The sequence below is a fragment of the Gekko japonicus genome, unplaced genomic scaffold (assembly GCF_001447785.1).
Source record: "Gekko japonicus isolate JY-2015 unplaced genomic scaffold, Gekko_japonicus_V1.1 scaffold108, whole genome shotgun sequence".
In the NCBI taxonomy this organism is placed as follows: domain Eukaryota; kingdom Metazoa; phylum Chordata; class Lepidosauria; order Squamata; family Gekkonidae; genus Gekko; species Gekko japonicus.
In genome coordinates, this window is record NW_015159713.1 from 1555383 (window position 1) to 1570219 (window position 14837).

The following is a 14837-nucleotide window of genomic DNA, read 5'->3' on the forward strand; positions in this document are numbered from 1 at the left end:
ATCAGAACTACGGCTTGCCCAAGGTCATCCAGCCAGGTACAAGTGGAGGAGTGGGGAATCAAACCCGGTTCTCCCAGATTAGAGTCCGTGCACTTAACCACTACACCAAACTGGCTCTCTTGTATTAGGTATTATACATTACCTAATACAGTGTCATCTGAAATTAGTCTCAAGCTTTGTTAATATACGTTTTTTCTGCTACTACCAGCCTTACAAGAGATGTGGGTATTCCATTTAGTGCTGGAGAGTCATCTGGTTATACTTTCAGAGGGAGTGTGACAAATTTTATTTCTGCTTCTCTGTGTCCCAGCTGCCATGATGCTGGTTTAAAATTTGTTTGCATGTTTGACCAAGTCATTCAGTTTACAACACATTAGAACACATTCCATCTTGAAACACTGTGATTATTCCACCAAATCCTAAAGTGCCATGTTCTCTCCTCAACCCCACCATCTTTTAAATATTTTGTACCAATCATCCAGCCTGAGGAAGGCTTCTGGGAATGTTAAAGCTTGCACACTGTTTTGTGATGCATGGCATTTCATGATATTTTAGTTGGTCCTGAAAAAGGTATTGCATGACCTTTGCTTCTTTTATATGTAGGGTTGCCAGGTCTGGGTTAGAAAACACCTGGAGACTTTGGGGGTGGATCCAGGAGAGGGTGAGGTTTGGGGAGGGGAGTGGCCTTAGTATAGTACAATGCCATCTGTCCACCATTCAAAGCAGCCATTTTCTCCAGGGGAGTTGATCTCTGTCAGCTGGAGATCAGTTGTAAAAGCAGGAAATCTCCAGGCCCCTCCTGGAGGCTGGCAGCTCTATTTGTATGCTGTTTCCTTCCTCAGTGTTTTTCTCTTCTGAGTTTACAGTGCATACTAGGGAAGACCAAGATGGGCAGCTGTATTAGTCTGTCTGGAGCTGCAGAAAAGAGTAAGAGTCCAGTAGCACCTTAAAGACTAATAAAATTTGTGGCAGGGTATGAGCTTTCGTGAGTCACTGCTCACTTCTTCAGATAGTGAGCCGTGACTCGCAGAAGCTCATACCCTGCTACAAATTTTGTTAGCCCTTAAGGTGCTATGGACTCTTACTCTTTTCTACTGAGGAATGTGACCAAGACTTAAACTTGGTCTTTCAAATTTTGATTAATTCTGCCAAAGATCTGCAATTTGTTTTAGCAAAGCAGAGTTAGGAGCAGAAAATCCTCTCTCTCTCTCTCTCTCTCTCTCTCTCTCTCTCTCTCAAAAAATCTCTCTCTCTCTCTCTCTCTCTCTCTCGCTCTCGCTCTCTCTCTCTCTGATAGATTATTTGGCAATTTAGGGGATGTTCACCAACTGAGAAGCAAAAAAACAACATGATTCTATATCAACAGAAAAGTTCTGGAAAAGCTAATGAGATCATTCATGACAGAAGGAAAATCTGAGCAAATCTTCTCAAATGCAGAGAGACAGATGCTTTTGCAAGAAAAAAATAAGAAAATGGTTTTACATAAGGTAAATGCACAGTGAAAATGGCAAAAAACCTCACAGTTATTCCACTACCAAGAAATTTTACAACTTCCCCCCCCTCAAAGGAAGTTAATTCAGGAATTAATGCAGTTACTGTCAAAGTATCCTTTTACAATTGGTTCTTAAACTGATGTACAATGTTGCACAATCAGACATGCACTCCAATCTGGTGTATCTTTACTTAGAGCAGGTCCAGCTGTGCTCAAAGCATGTTACCTGTTAAACTGCAGTTATCATGTGACTGCTCCTACAAATGGTTTCCCCAAAGCGAAAGACTGGGCTGCACACTCTGCAGGAGACTGAAGGCATCAGTCCTACTGACTCTTAAATCCAACCTCAGTGCTCTGCTAATAATTTGAGCCAATTTCACTTCTGCTTAAATACTGCTGAAGAAGTCCCTGCTATCCAGGGAACACAGGATCACACACATACAACAGCCCTCATTCATTTGTAAAATGTCAAATGATGAAACCTCTCCAAAAAGGGCTGGCTAGCTCAGTTGATCAAAAATGACAGGCCTTCCCCATCCTCGGAAGATGGGAAGGGGCCACTGCAGTGAGCAAAACATAGCCAGAGGATGTGGATTTGGAATGCAAGATTTCTTGATGGAAAGCAAACACTTAACTGCCTCAGCTAACTCCCATCACACCAGTTGTTTGTGGCTAGAACGGCATAGGTCCACGTACATGTACATGCAGGATCCTGTGTCCACTCCCAGAGCTCTAAGGGGAAGATCTTAGCTTGTGGTTTCTGCTAGAGAATACAGGCATTGATCCTGCTACCTCTAGGATGTAAACTAAATACTCTGCTGTTTGGGCTAACTCCCTTTGTAGTGTCCATATGGACTAAATAGTAGCTGTGCATATTTTTGTAGTGATTTTCTTTCTGGGATTTTTAGCCCAGATGTGCTTCCATGTCGCTTTCTAACATGTCTTGAGTTATCCTTTCATTTTTTGCCTGGTGATTTTTGAAGCTGTTTCCAGAATCTTGTGGTAACCTAAGAAGAGTCTGAGAATTTATAGATAACATTCCCTTTATTTAGATGTAACTTCAGCCTATCCAGAGCAGTGGAATCAGAATGGAGTCTTCATGGTGGGGAAGGCTGTGCTATGAAGGCTGTTCTTGAAGAACTGTAAACAGTAAATACGCACATACTCCAGAATCTCTACCAAAGTATTTATTTCCATGCAAACAAATGCTTAATCCTCAACAGTCACTACTTTTTTTTCTTTTCAAAACCTGTATGCTAATAGTCAGCTGTTTCACAATCTGTTGCAAGGGACTGGAAAATGTTAGCACCATATGATATTTCTGTCCCTTTCCCTTTCAGAAACCAGATCTCCATTACAGCAAACATAACTTTTGCACTGGATGAATACAGTAGAGTATCTGCCCAGATACTATCCTCCTCTCTGCCAGAGCCCCTTGCAGGGAATTAACTTTTTTGACTTATTTTCTTAACAGTTACAGCATCAATTTGTGCTTCCTCATAAAAATGGGTACCAAAAAAGGCAAAATAATGCAAGTCAGTCTAGATTTTTTTTTGCCTGGTGTGCAGAATCTTTGTCTTGACTAGGAATCATTTCAGATTTGCAGTTCAAAGTCATGGTTGTGTGTGAGGATTTACTTATTTATTTATCTTAAATTGGTTTGTAGTGTGAAAGTACTCCACATTTGTCCAAAATTAACAGAAAAACTATTTTCTTTTTCAGCCATTACTTCTCTTATTACATATGCTGGTTTCTTTGACAACCCATACTTTGTGAAGGACTCTTACACAGAAAGGGCATCTGCATCTTGAGAAGTACAAGGATACAGGAAGTGGCCTCCTCCATCATGCTACCAGAATGCAATAAAATCTCCTGTTTTCAAGCAATAAATAATTCTACCATAGGGGCTCTTCACCCAATAGATTCCTGCCAGAATCCTCACGTGTGATGCTTAAACCAGCTTCTTTTCAGAGCTATGTGCAATGCAAACATAAATCCACATCAGCGAGACTGGACATTTCTGTACTGCCGTCTGTCCTACACTAAGAACTTTCCATTCTAGCACAATGAGCCAGTATAGTGTAGTCCAGTGGTTCTCAAACATTTTGAAGTAAGACCCTCTTCTACATTTGCTGTACTTTTCAGGACTCACTCACAAAGTAATTCCACAATCTTCTCCCTTTCTTGACCCAAAATGTAAGAATGTCACATAAGTTTATATTTTATTTTTGTTGTTTTTTATTTCTAAATATATAGCACTGCTAAGCAACAGGCCATATTTCATGGCCATTTCACAACTTCTGGAGAGGCAAACCCAAGTGTACCATTCATCCTCAGAGAGCTTTCCATCCTAGGTCACCTCCTCCTCCAGGCAGGGCCTGGAGATCTCCTGGTATCACAATTGATCTCCGGACTACAGAGGTCAATTCTCCTGGAGAAAATGGCTGCTTTGGAAGGTGTACTCTATGGAATTATAGCCTGATGAGGTCCCTCCCCTCTCCAAAATCCCCTCTCCCCATGCTTGCCTCCCCCCCCCCAACATCTCTAGGTATTTCACAAACCAGAGCTGGCAAACCACCTATAAGAGCCATGAGCCACTTTGGGATTTCAGCCCTAAGTACAAGAGCTACTGGTATACTGTACAAGACATCAGAGTTGGACTGAAAATATCTGGGCTCATCATCCACATTGTGTCTGGAAAGGTGACTTTAAACCTTTAGACCTAATCTACTTTATGGGATTGTTATAAGGGTTCAAAAATGGGGAGGGCAGAAACGTGTATGCTGCCCTAAGATCCTTGTAAGAAGACTAAGATAAGAATTTGACAGATAGAACACAAGCTTAAAGGCTAATGCATACATTATGATTTTTGAGGTAGGATCTATAACAGTTTTTTCCCTACCATTCCTACAGGAACCTCAGAGCATCACATGGTTCACCCTTCCTATTTTATCCCAACAACAACCCAGTGAGGTAGCCACCAAGCACACCTAAACACACCCCCTACTCCCGATATGCTATTTACAGTAACCGGGCGACCATTGGTCTCCTGGCTGGGAAGCTAGCCCTTTTGATTGGGCCGGCTAGGATCCTTCGGATCCTTTGTCTTTCGACTGAAGCTACAGAGGAATTGTGCCTGGCCAGCCTGGGCAAGTCCAGGCATGTCAGGCTGAATACATTACAGGATGAGAGATCACAAATGAAGAAGATTACTCAATACAATCATAAATTGAGTTATATCCTAAATCCACTGAAGTCAAAGGGATTAGAAAGGTGTGTAACTCTGTTTAGGATGGCACTGCATGTGAGCTTGTGAGTGGTGTGGGACTTTGAACTCTGCTCTTCCCTGTTGTTTTAAAAGTGTGATGTCATCATCAATGACATCAGATTACTGAGTGAACCCTGGATAATACACTCAGGTTTCTTTGTCAATAATGCCTGAAATCGTTCACATGAGGGCTGTATAAGAGTGCTTCTGTATAGGAGTGCTTCTGTGCCTAAACCTGAGATCAGTTTTTACTGCAGACTCATAAACGTTTTGGCCTTCCACTCTTAGGGTGCATTCAGATGGGCAGCTAATCCCACCATTATGCCAGTTTGAATTTTATCCCGATCTTTTTAATCCATTGTAGCATGACCAGACATTCCCCTGGTGAATCGCCTTACCGCATGCTGTCTCCATTGTGGATTGTCTAGACGGCATCCACTGAAGGACGCATGCACGGTGGGTATTTTTAAAAAACCTTTTGCACATGGCGTGCAGTGGGGGGTTTAAAAAAACTTTTTGTGGATGCGCATAGGCGTCACAGCGCATCCTTGTTGATCCGCGCATGTGTAGAGATTTTTTTAAATGGCGCCTGCTCAGGATGGTCTGATGTCAGACCACCCCGATGGGAGGATTGCAAGCTGGTGGAATGATCAGACTGGTGAAAGTCTGCAGTTGTCCCCCAGGTAACCGAAAACCTCAGATTTAAAGTGCTATATTTTAAGTAGGGCTCTGAAGCACGGCAAAACGGGATGCCCACGGAAGAGGGACATTTCCCAGATGTTTGTATCTGGACATTACCTTTAGATCCCTGAGGAAATCGTGCCTCCTGCGGATCTAAAGAGCCGTCTGATGGGACTCTTAAGCACTCAAAAGCAAGGGTTAAGCTGTGGGATTTAGACCCAGAAAACAGTTACATAAGACAGCAGCCTCGCCTCCCTATCAAGAAATGAATCGAAGTCTTTACTCGGTTTATAGGAGTGGAACAGGGGACTTTAAGACCCTGGAGAACCGGAGAGGAAGCGGGAGGGTTGAGCAGTTCCCACCTGCCTTGGTGGAGCAGCCTGCGAAGTTTCATTTGCAAAAGAGTTCGCAGTTGCTGCGGCGGGTTGAGGCATTCACCCATCTGCAGATGACCATAGATTCCGATCTCAGATACTGAAAGAAGCTGGGACTAGGAAAGTCAGATCTTCGGAAATTGGAGAGATCGCTTGCCTCCGGGTCCTGTAGGGGTTGCGAAGACAGCAGCTGGAGCAACCGACTTCCACTTTCTCCAGGCGAGGGTTGCTCCGATCTGTAGCTTTTGGTTTCCCACCTCTTCGCCCTTTCCTCCACGGCTACCTTTGCCCGGACGACCCAGGCGACCTACAAGATCGTGCATGCAAGCCGATGGATTGTGCAGGCGCGGCTTCGTGCCCCTGCAATAAGGAGGCGGAGGTGGCAGCGTCTCTTTCTGCAGCATGTTCCGCGCGAGAAAGCACAGCATCCCCAGACCTGTCACCAGAAACCTGGAGGATCTGGACTCTGTTGAAAGCATCCTGCTGCACAGGTCAGTGCGAACCTTTGGGGCGGGCAGGGCAGGGCAAGGCACCCCCCTCTCTGAGGATCCCTTTCCATAGTTTTTCATGCTTGCTCTGTCCTCAGGCGACTGAAGCTACACACATAACATTCTCTCATCATACTCACTAAGCGATCCAGAAGAATGTTCCCCTCCACACAAAGTTTCCTTACACACACCCCTAGGTATCACAATAGTAGCCCTGTGCAGGTTACTTCCATGTACAGTGAAGGAGGGAAGCAGACTTGCTGCCTCCAGGGGTGGAATGGCTATTTAACTTACAGGGAAAGTTTCTGGTGGGCCTCTGCTAGTTTGGTGTAGTGGCTAAGTGCAGGGACTCTAATCTGGGAGAACCAGGTGTGATTCCCCACGCCTTCCACTTGCAGCTGCTGGATGACCTTGTGTGAACCATAGTTCTGTCAGAGCTGTCCTTGAAATAGCAGTTCTTGAAAGAACTCTCTCAGCCCCACCTACTTCACAGGGGAAGGGAAAGGAGTTTGTGGGGAAGGGAAGGGAGTTTGTAAGCAGCTCTGAGACTCTGAGTGACGGGCAGGGTATAAATCCAATCTCCTCCTCCTCCTCCTCCTCTTCTACTACCACTACTACTGGCAGCCAGGCACAAGCAAAGCCAAGACCCACTGCAGAGGCCATCAGCTCAGTCCTAGCCAACAGTGCAGGCATGAGGGGTTGACTCAACTGGTGCATCCCAGGGCAGAACTGAGTGGCCCCTGTTGTGCTGGCTTATAGCACCATAGGAGTGACTCTGCCTGACCTGCCCCCGGCCATTTAAACTTCCCACCCTGCCTTGGCTGTCTCCACACAAGTGTTCAGCATAATGCTTAGTAGGAATGTGTTAGTGCATTCAGTCCACATGAAGCTAGTGTCTGCTCAGGGTAAATCCTTTAATAAAGAGTTCTCAGACTTTCTACCGTCAATTGTATGTGGACATGTCCACCAAGGAACTCCTGCTTATCTGCCATAGAATCTCTGCATGTTGCAGGAGGGGTATATTCTAAAATGCACACTCAGTGCACACAGGACACTGGTCAGGCCTATTGGATGGTACTATTACCCCACATGAGCAGACAGTGCATCCTTTAGTGATCCTCCTTTTGAAAATCCCTACAGTGGCTCAAGTGGTTAAGACGCTGAACTGCAGGCTGTGGAAGGTCAGTAGTTCAGCAGTTCGAGACCTGAGTTGCCGCATGAAGGAGTGAGCTCCCGTCTCTAGCTCCAGCTCCTGCCAACCTAGCAGTTTGAAAGCAAGAAATTGCAAGTAGATAAATAGGTACTACTTCGGTGGGAAGGTAACAGCATTCCGTGCACCTTGGTGTTTAGTCACGCCGGCCACATGACCACGGAAACATCTTCGGACAGTGCTGGCTCTTCGGCTTTGAAACGGAGATGAGCACCGCAACCCTAGAGTCGGACTCGACTGACTTTCGAGCAAGGGAACCTTTACCTTTACCTTTTACTGAATTGTTAGAGCCAACGGCATGGCTAGGAGATGAAGGGTCCCCCCCCACAAGTCCTCCAATAAGAGGGAGGAGGGTATCCTCCTGCTGTAGAGATTCCCTCTGCAGCCCCCAGGATCGGAGGCAACCCTGTCCAACTTTCTGTTTTAGGTATGGAAGAAGACAGATTAAGGGGGGGAAATAAGAGAGTAAAGAGGGAAGTCTCTAGAAGAAGTTAAGAAGAAGTTTTGAAATTTTTTAGGAAACAATGTAATACCATCAGAATAGGTATTATAGGAAGTTGTATGGTGGCTTGGCAAACGGGTAAGGAAAGGGAATAAGATAAAGAGGACGGAGAGTACTTATATGTTTGTAATTCTTAGATTGACTCCTTGAAGGAGGAGAATATATATGAAATGAACTGTCTTTAGAAGATATGTATAAATTATATGGACATTTGTACACCCAATAAAATGTTAATTAAAAAGAAGAAGATCCCCGACAAAATTCTGAGAAATCTTAAAGTTGTCAGAAACAGTTTGAAAACCATGAATTCTGGGTACAGCTAGGTGAGATGTTGGAGATTTATAAACTTTCCGGCCATTTTTAATTTTATTTGAAAACCACCATGGGGAAAGGGAGCATTTAGACCATAAGTAGGGCATTAAAGGTTAACTTTCCCCCCACCATGCTGTTGCCCTCACTTCCCCCCCCCCATACACATCAGTTATTATTCCTGATAGGGGGAAAAGACAGAAATGTCTTTTCATCCATAAGCACACACCGAAAGGATAGTAAGCTTTGCCCCCCTATTTTATTTGTGGGTATGGTAGTAATCTTGTATATGCACTTCAAAGATTTTAGAAGGTAGGATTTTTCCACCTCTTTTTGATGCACAGTTTTGTATTGTGTGAGGATTATACTGTCCTTTAATTATTGTAAATCAAAAACCATGGGGTGGCTGTTGATGGAGGCTAATCCAAAGTAAAAGGGTATGATTTTTTGTTTAAATGCAACAGTTTCTTTTTTAAATACTTAGATGGTCTGAGATATAATCCTGAATACATTCATATTTCTTAGTAGCTAAATATTGGTTAGATCAGATGATGATAAATATTTTAATTCTTATTTCCTGAGAAATGTGTTTAATCTTTTAACATAAGAGTTCTATTTAAATTCAGGAGACAAACACTGTTAGCTCGTTTTAAAGAAGCCCCCTTTATAGTTCCACCACTTAACTTCCAAAGTTATTAAATTATGTGAACACAAGGCATTTTAAATCCCTGGTCAGCACCTGAAGGATTACTCTGATTTTGGAGAACCATTTCTGAAAAAGTAGTCCCAATCAGCAAATTCTTTCTGACTCTGCCACCCCTCACTGCAATCCTGCAAGGACTACCAAGGATCAGGGCAGAGACTGTCACACAGCATGCAAGTAGTGTTCCCTCTAAGCTAGTTAGTGTGAGCTAGCTCACAGTTTTTTTAGCTTCTGGCTCACACATTTTTGTCTTAGCTCAGGAAGGATGGCTCCAGAGCAAACTAATTTATGCAGCAGCCTAATCGCTCGCTCACAACTTTAATGCCAGTAGCTCACAAAGTAGAATTTTTGCTCACAAGACTCCACAGCTTAGAGGGAGCACTGCATGCAAGGCTTGAGGGCAGACTTAGTGTGGTTTCACACTTTATGTAATGGTTGGGTTTACTGTGGCTACACCATTGTCTGCAACGGTGTTTCCTGCCGTAAATGTATACAATAAAATGTGACAAATAGGGGCACTCTAGGAAGTCCTGCAGCCTTCAGCTCCCTAGCATATACACTGTGGGAGAGGCATCTGGCCTTCACATTTTACATGTCTAGTATCGGAGATACTGATGTAACACTACTATAAGCACAATATGCTTTTCATATAAAGTTTGATGACTTCAGTAAAACTTGTTTTTCCATACTTCAGCTTCATGCACACTACTTTGCCTCACCTAACTGGTAACTTACATCCATATTATAATATCTCTCCTTTAATTCCTGGTCTAGCCAGAACTGATAACAGCACAGAAAGGCTCGGAAATGCTGCGGGAAATCTCCAGTGAGCTGTGGAATAAAGGAATCCTACTCTTTAATTTATAGACCCTGGTGCTGGACTTAGTATTCAGGGGCAGAAAAAGTAATAGGAGACTCATCATACTGCTTACATAAGCAGCAATTCAACATAGCTATTCCTATGGCTTAACATAACCACAAGAAATTAAAGCCAAGAATGGTAGTTGTTAAAATTACACGTTATGGCTCCATTTGCTCAAATGATGTCACAATCTCCATGACTAGTCTGAGATTTATTCAGACCAGGAGAGTGATCATTTTATTGTTTAGAACAGAAACAAAAGCCTCCTTGGAGCTTTCCCTTCTTGTCATAGGGAATGTAGACTAGGTGAGAAAAAGAATCATTTAAGGCCCTCTAATTATTATAGAGTCTAATAGATACATTGATGCTATGAGAGAATTGGAATGGAGGCCAATAAGGCTCTACTGTGCAGGCTGTGGAAGGTCGGTAGTTCAGCAGTTCGAGACCCGAGTGTGCCGCAGGACGGAGTGAGCTCCCGTCCCTAGCAGTTCGAAAGCAAGAAATTGCAAGTAGATAAATAGGTACCACTTCGGTGGGAAGGTAACAGCATTCCGTGCGCCTTGGTGTTTAGTCATGCCGGCCACATGACCACAGAAATGTCTTCGGTCAGTGCTGGCTCTTCGGCTTGGAAACGGAGATGAGCACCGCAACCCTAGAGTCGGATTCGACTGGCTTTCGAGCAAGGGAACCTTTACCTTTACCTAATAGATACATTGATGCTATGAGAGAATTGGAATGGAGGCCAATAAGGCTCTACTGTTAAAATCAACTGTAGGAGAAAGGAATGTCTGCTAAAACTTTGCTACGAGAACAGTGTATTGTTTAACTAAGGCACAGTCAGGCCCGTAGCCAGGATTTTTAAAATCGGGGGCATTTAAATTTCTTAGGGGGTACTAGCTAATCAAATTAAGGGAATACTCGGCTCCTTCTCCACACCTGCTCAATGGCCCTGGTCTGGATGGGAAGTTGTGGGGCCTTGCTAGTAAGTCAGGGGGCCTAGCCCCAAAATGTCCCACTGTAGCTACAGGCCCGGGCACAGTGCCATCCCCAGCAGACGTACATCTTTCTAAACCCAATGGATTTTAAAAGGTATAACATTGCTTAAGATGGCATTGTTAAATATTAAATCTGTTCAACAGGGCATATTCTTGAATGTATACACTTAAGGAACAATCCTAAGGAAGTCTGCTCAGAAATAAGTCCCATATTAGTCAACAAGGCTTTATCTCAAGAAAGTGTCTTTAGGATTGCAGCCTTAGATTGTTAAAGATACAGTTCTGATCCAACGGGGAGCAGCGGTTTGGAGCAGTGAATATGGAGCAGTGGTTTGGAAACTGCATCCTAGATCAGCATCTATAAGTTCACCAGGGCTCCCCATCTGCAGAAAAGGCAGGGGAAAGGGGAGAAGAGGAACTGATACTTTAATAACATCTTTATTGAAGACCAATGTAGTGTATTGTACTGGTTACAGTGTTGGACTAGGATGTGGGAGACCTAGGTTCAGATTCTTACCTTGTCATGGAAATTTGTTGAATGATCTTGGATCGTTACTTTCTCTCAGCCTCCCTCACAAAGTCATTGTTGTGAAGACAGAATGGAGGAGGAGTGAATGATATTGTAAACTACTTCAGGTCCTCATTGGGAAGAGAAGCAGAGTATAAATATTGAATAAATAAATCCACTTGTAGTGGTGAAGCTTCACTAAAAAGAGAACATATGTCAGTCTGGGAGGAGCCAGGAGCAGGCAGTGCTTGACAGGACTAAAACTTGGTTACAGCCTCATCCTAGGCATGAGCCAATTGGGCTGATTCCCACGTAACTGTGCCTAGAACAGCAACTTTCAGCTATTTTGCTGTCTCTTCATGAGGGGAAAGATGGAGAAAGAACTTCCACACCATCAGTCAGTTAAGGCATTGTGATTGTCTTTGTACAGAAAAAACACTGCTTTTACAGTGGATTCAGGTGGGTAGCTGTGTTGGTCTGAAGCAGCATGGAGGGGAAAGATGGAGAAAGAACTTCCCCACCATCAGTCAGTTAAGGCACTGTGATTGTCTTTGTAAAGAAAAAAAACACTGTTTTTACAGTGGATTCAGGTGGGTAGATGTGTTGGTCTGAAGCAGCATGTTGTGAGCAGTGGCTAGAAAATTTATCTAATGGCTGCCACCACTCTGGTATGGGTCTCCTCAAGAAGAACCAGAGCACCCGCCCTACCCCTTTATATAGTAGTTTTCCAGTCCATTTCCCTTTATACGTGACCAAATGAGGCATGAGGACCCAGGCAGGGTAACAAACTAGTTTTATTAAAGAGATTTAATAACAACATTTGTTCAAAAACATGTAGGAAAAATGAGCACACTGAAGGTAGGTAAATCAGTAAAATAGTAAATCCTAATGCATCTGACTATACGGTCTTAGCCTTCTCTCGGTACTTGGTCTCAGATTGACTCACCCCCTTTTGGATGAGGGATCCCTTTCTCTGCAGCAGCCTCACCAGCCCTGCTCCCTGAGAGGGAACCCCTCTCCCACTTTTGGGCAAGGCTTTTTATCTCTTCTTCCCAAGCACCACCCTCTGCTCCCCTGCTGGTGTAGTTTCCCCTCCAAAATCCCCTGCCAACCAATCACAGGGTCCAGAGGGAATCAGGGAAATGTAGGCCCTAATAGCTATTCCAGTACAGGCTTCTCTGGAGCCACTTGGCCTCCCTAGAGCCTGTAGGCTGCACCACTATAGGCCCAGGGTCATGACACAGCAGAACAAAGTTTGAGTCCAGTGGCACCTTTAAGACCAACAAAGTTTTATTCAGGGTGCATCTGAAGAAGTGTGCGTGCATACAAAATCTAATGGCTGCCACCACTCTGGTATGGGTCTCCTCAAGAAGAACCAGAGCACCCGCCCTACCCCTTTATATAGTAGTTTTCCAGTCCATTTCCCTTTATACGTGACCAAATGAGGCATGAGGACCCAGGCAGGGTAACAAACTAGTTTTATTAAAGAGATTTAATAACAAAATTCGTTCAAAAACATGTAGGAAAAATGAGCACACTGAAGGTAGCAGGTAGGTAAATCAGTAAAATAGTAAATCCTAATGCATCTGACTATACGGTACCTATTTATCTACTGTAGGGGCAAACAAATGGTTTTTTCCTCTCTCCCAAAGATAACGACTCTCTGAAAACTACAAAACCGGCAAAGCACACAGACCCAGGAGTTTAGAGGGAATATGTAAAGCTGCAACTCATCACCTGCAGTCTTTTGGTGAATTCTGTTCCACCACCTCAATATTCTACACCCTTATTCTTCTGGCATGTGTAAATCAGGCCTCAATTATCAGAGACAGGAAAAGATGACTACCTTCAGTTAGGAAGTGGCATTCTAAAGAATTCAGCATGTATGTCTCTTTTTCTTTCATCCCTTCCCACACTTAATGGAAGTTATTGATAAGAAAAAGCACTTTGTGGGAGTGATAAAACATCATCTTTTATGTTTAGATAAAGCTTTTTCCTACATGTGTAAACCAAGTTTCGATGGCCTGTCTTACACACAGAGCAGAGTAAGGTGGTACACTGAACTGTGTCACTTCAGTTTGGTGGCAAGGATCCCCATATTGAATGTTCATCTGTCTTTAAAATTCTTTGCAAGTTTTAAACAAAACCTTGGGATAGCAATTGCATCTGATGACTGAGCTCTGACTGACAAACGCTCATGCTGTAAGAAATTCTCTTAGCATCTAAAGTGCACTGTAGTCCTGTTTAGCTCATGCTGTAAGAAATTCTCTTAGCATAGCATCTAAAGTGCACTGTAGTCCTGTTTTATTGTAGTGTACTATATGGCAGACAGCAGTGATTCGAACCTCAGTTTCCCAGATCCTAGTTCAACATTCTGACCACTACACAACGATGCCTGGTGTGTTAATTTTCCAATTTTTATGTAGGTACTGAGTTCGCTAAACAAAACAAAAAAAGATTCTCCCTTACCCACAGTTTAAAGCGGTACAGTCCATCCTATCATCCCAGACTCACCCCGTCCTCCTTATCAATGGTATATAGGCAGGCTGGCTAGCACGGAACTATCCTTACCCCCACCTCTCAGAGTTAGGGATTGCCGACGCCGTCCTAATAATTAAGACGCTCGAATTAAATCACTTTATTTTTGAGGTCAGGAAGCACCATTAGATTCCGCGGGGGGCTATTCTTTTCCAGTTTGGCCCAGGAAAAGAGGTCTTCCTGGAGCTTCTCTTGTTGCCATGGCTTCCTCAGCTGGAGCCTATGGAGCAGCCGTGTGTGGGTCACATGGTTCCCGCTGTTGCTGTCATGGCGGCGGCTGGCTGCCTAACCATGTAGGAAGGCTGAATTTTCCGTGCTATGGAGAAAGTGGTCCCGGCGCCCTCCTTTGAGAGTCCCCGAGAGCCGCCCGCCGAGGACTGTGATGCATGTGGGGACAGTAACTCGACAGGGAATGGTGGCGGCTCGTCTCCTGCGTCTGTTTCTTGGAGCTCCGAGTAAGGAGGGGTGGGAAATAAATTGGTCTTCTCGTTCGTCAGGCGTGTAATGAGGCGCCGTTAAACTCCTGCCCACAGTCTGCGCTTAGCCTTGCAGGGGTTTTTCGCGGGGCCCCTTCCAGCTGCTGGTGATAAAAGTGGCATCTTAAAGCGCCGGCTTCATTAAATAGCAGGAATAGCTGATTATAGGCACCATTACCCTCAGTCACTAAAGAGCTTGAGGAGAAGAAAGAACATGAACTGCTGATTTCTAGGGCCTTGATGCTGTTCTTCCCTTTCTTTCCCAGTACTATTTACCATCTCCCTTTGTCTGCCATTTCTGTGTCCAGTTCTAATACATATATGTTCTCTAGGGCCCATGCAAAAAGAAAAGTCATACCCCAGGATTGCAGATGCACAGATGGGTATGTCAAGCTTCCTTAAGAGCAAAATGGGCATTTTAAATGGCTGGG

General features: G+C 44.1%; 1 protein-coding gene across 1 annotated transcript in view; it reads left to right on the top strand.

Moving 5' to 3' along the window:
- Positions 1-14200: 14200 nt before the first annotated feature.
- INTU (inturned planar cell polarity protein) overlaps positions 14201-14837 on the top strand; it is a 49879-nt gene continuing 49242 nt past the window's right edge. Inside the window, exon 1 of the mRNA XM_015409910.1 lies at positions 14201-14385. Coding sequence (XP_015265396.1) covers positions 14249-14385 — 137 coding nt within the window. The 5' untranslated portion in view covers positions 14201-14248. The remainder of the gene's footprint in view (positions 14386-14837) is intronic.